Below are 1070 nucleotides of genomic sequence, written 5' to 3'. Positions count from 1 at the left end.
CATGGACACCACCAGGACATCCCACCCTGGGCAGCAATGCCACCCCTCCCCACAAACCCCGGAGAGGCCCTGGGGAGAGGCTCACCAGCCAGGAGCAGGGCGGTGACACAGTCCTGCTGCCCATGCACCGCAGCCTTCATCAGCGCTGTCAGGCCCCGTGGGTCTCTCTGGTCCACCTCGAGCTCGGGGTAGTAGTTGAGGAGGTAGTTGACGATGGTGATGTATCCTTAACAGCCAGAGAGAAGCTGCATTAGAGTTCCGACTGTTAACGAGTGACAATGGGTGGTGCCTGTTGGAGAAAGGATTTAGCAGCTGCATCCCATAAGAATGAGGATGCAGAAGCTTGGAGGGATCAGGACTGAAAGGGTTTGGGTTTATTTTGGTTAGGGCTTGGCCATGGAGGGAACAGCACTGGTGCACCAGCTGCCTCAGCAGAGAACACAGTCAAGAGTCCAAAATGCAAGAAAATCATCAATTCCAGTAAGGTAACAACAGGAGTAAAAGTTGATCCCCATTTTGGTACCCTCCTCCTTCCCACTGTGGTTAAGGTTAATCCCCACAGCTTTTCTGACGGCTCATTTTGGGGTTTTGGGGGGAAGCACAGGGGGTCACATCCCTTCTCGAGGGGTGTCACGGGGCTGGGGGTGAGCATGGTGCTGACCTGCCTGGGCAGCCATCATGAGGGCTGTGTTCCCCTCCTTGTCCTGCTGGTTGACGTTGATGTAGGGACAGTTCCGCAGCAGCGGCACAATGTCCACGAAGCCCTTGGAGCAGGCGACCATCAGCCCGTTCTGGAGAGGAGACAGCACTCAGCACTGGCACTGCACCATGGTGCTCCTATAGCCCCCCATTCTCCCCCCACCCCAACCCTGACAGGCTCAGGATGGAAAGACAGATGAGGTTCTGCTCCAAGGATTGGATCGATCCCGGGAGCCCCATCCCTTCTCAAAGCCATCCTGCCCAGCCCTCTCCCTCCCGCCCCACTTGCTTTAATTACCACCAGCTTTCAGGATTTGCCTGTTCCTGGAAAAACCACTCTGAGCTCTGCAGGGTGCTCCCTCCAGCCACTC

At 56.6% G+C, this 1070-nt stretch overlaps 1 protein-coding gene across 1 annotated transcript; it reads right to left on the bottom strand.

Annotated features, from left to right (window-relative positions):
* Window positions 1-85: 85 nt before the first annotated feature.
* Window positions 86-782, bottom strand: LOC103803428 (ankyrin repeat domain-containing protein 33-like; the record flags this gene model as incomplete). The annotated part of the gene is made up of 2 exons (XM_009075981.1): window positions 662-782; window positions 86-226 (listed from the first exon to the last, which is right to left on the bottom strand). Coding segments are annotated over exons 1-2 (262 nt in total), but the record flags the coding sequence as incomplete, so codon positions are not given.
* Between the last annotated feature and the right edge of the window lie 288 nt (window positions 783-1070).

This window comes from Acanthisitta chloris, unplaced genomic scaffold, assembly GCF_000695815.1.
Source record: "Acanthisitta chloris isolate BGI_N310 unplaced genomic scaffold, ASM69581v1 scaffold40305, whole genome shotgun sequence".
Taxonomy (NCBI): domain Eukaryota; kingdom Metazoa; phylum Chordata; class Aves; order Passeriformes; family Acanthisittidae; genus Acanthisitta; species Acanthisitta chloris.
The sequence above is the reverse complement of the archived record's forward strand: the minus strand, read 5'-3'. Positions and strand labels throughout refer to the sequence as shown.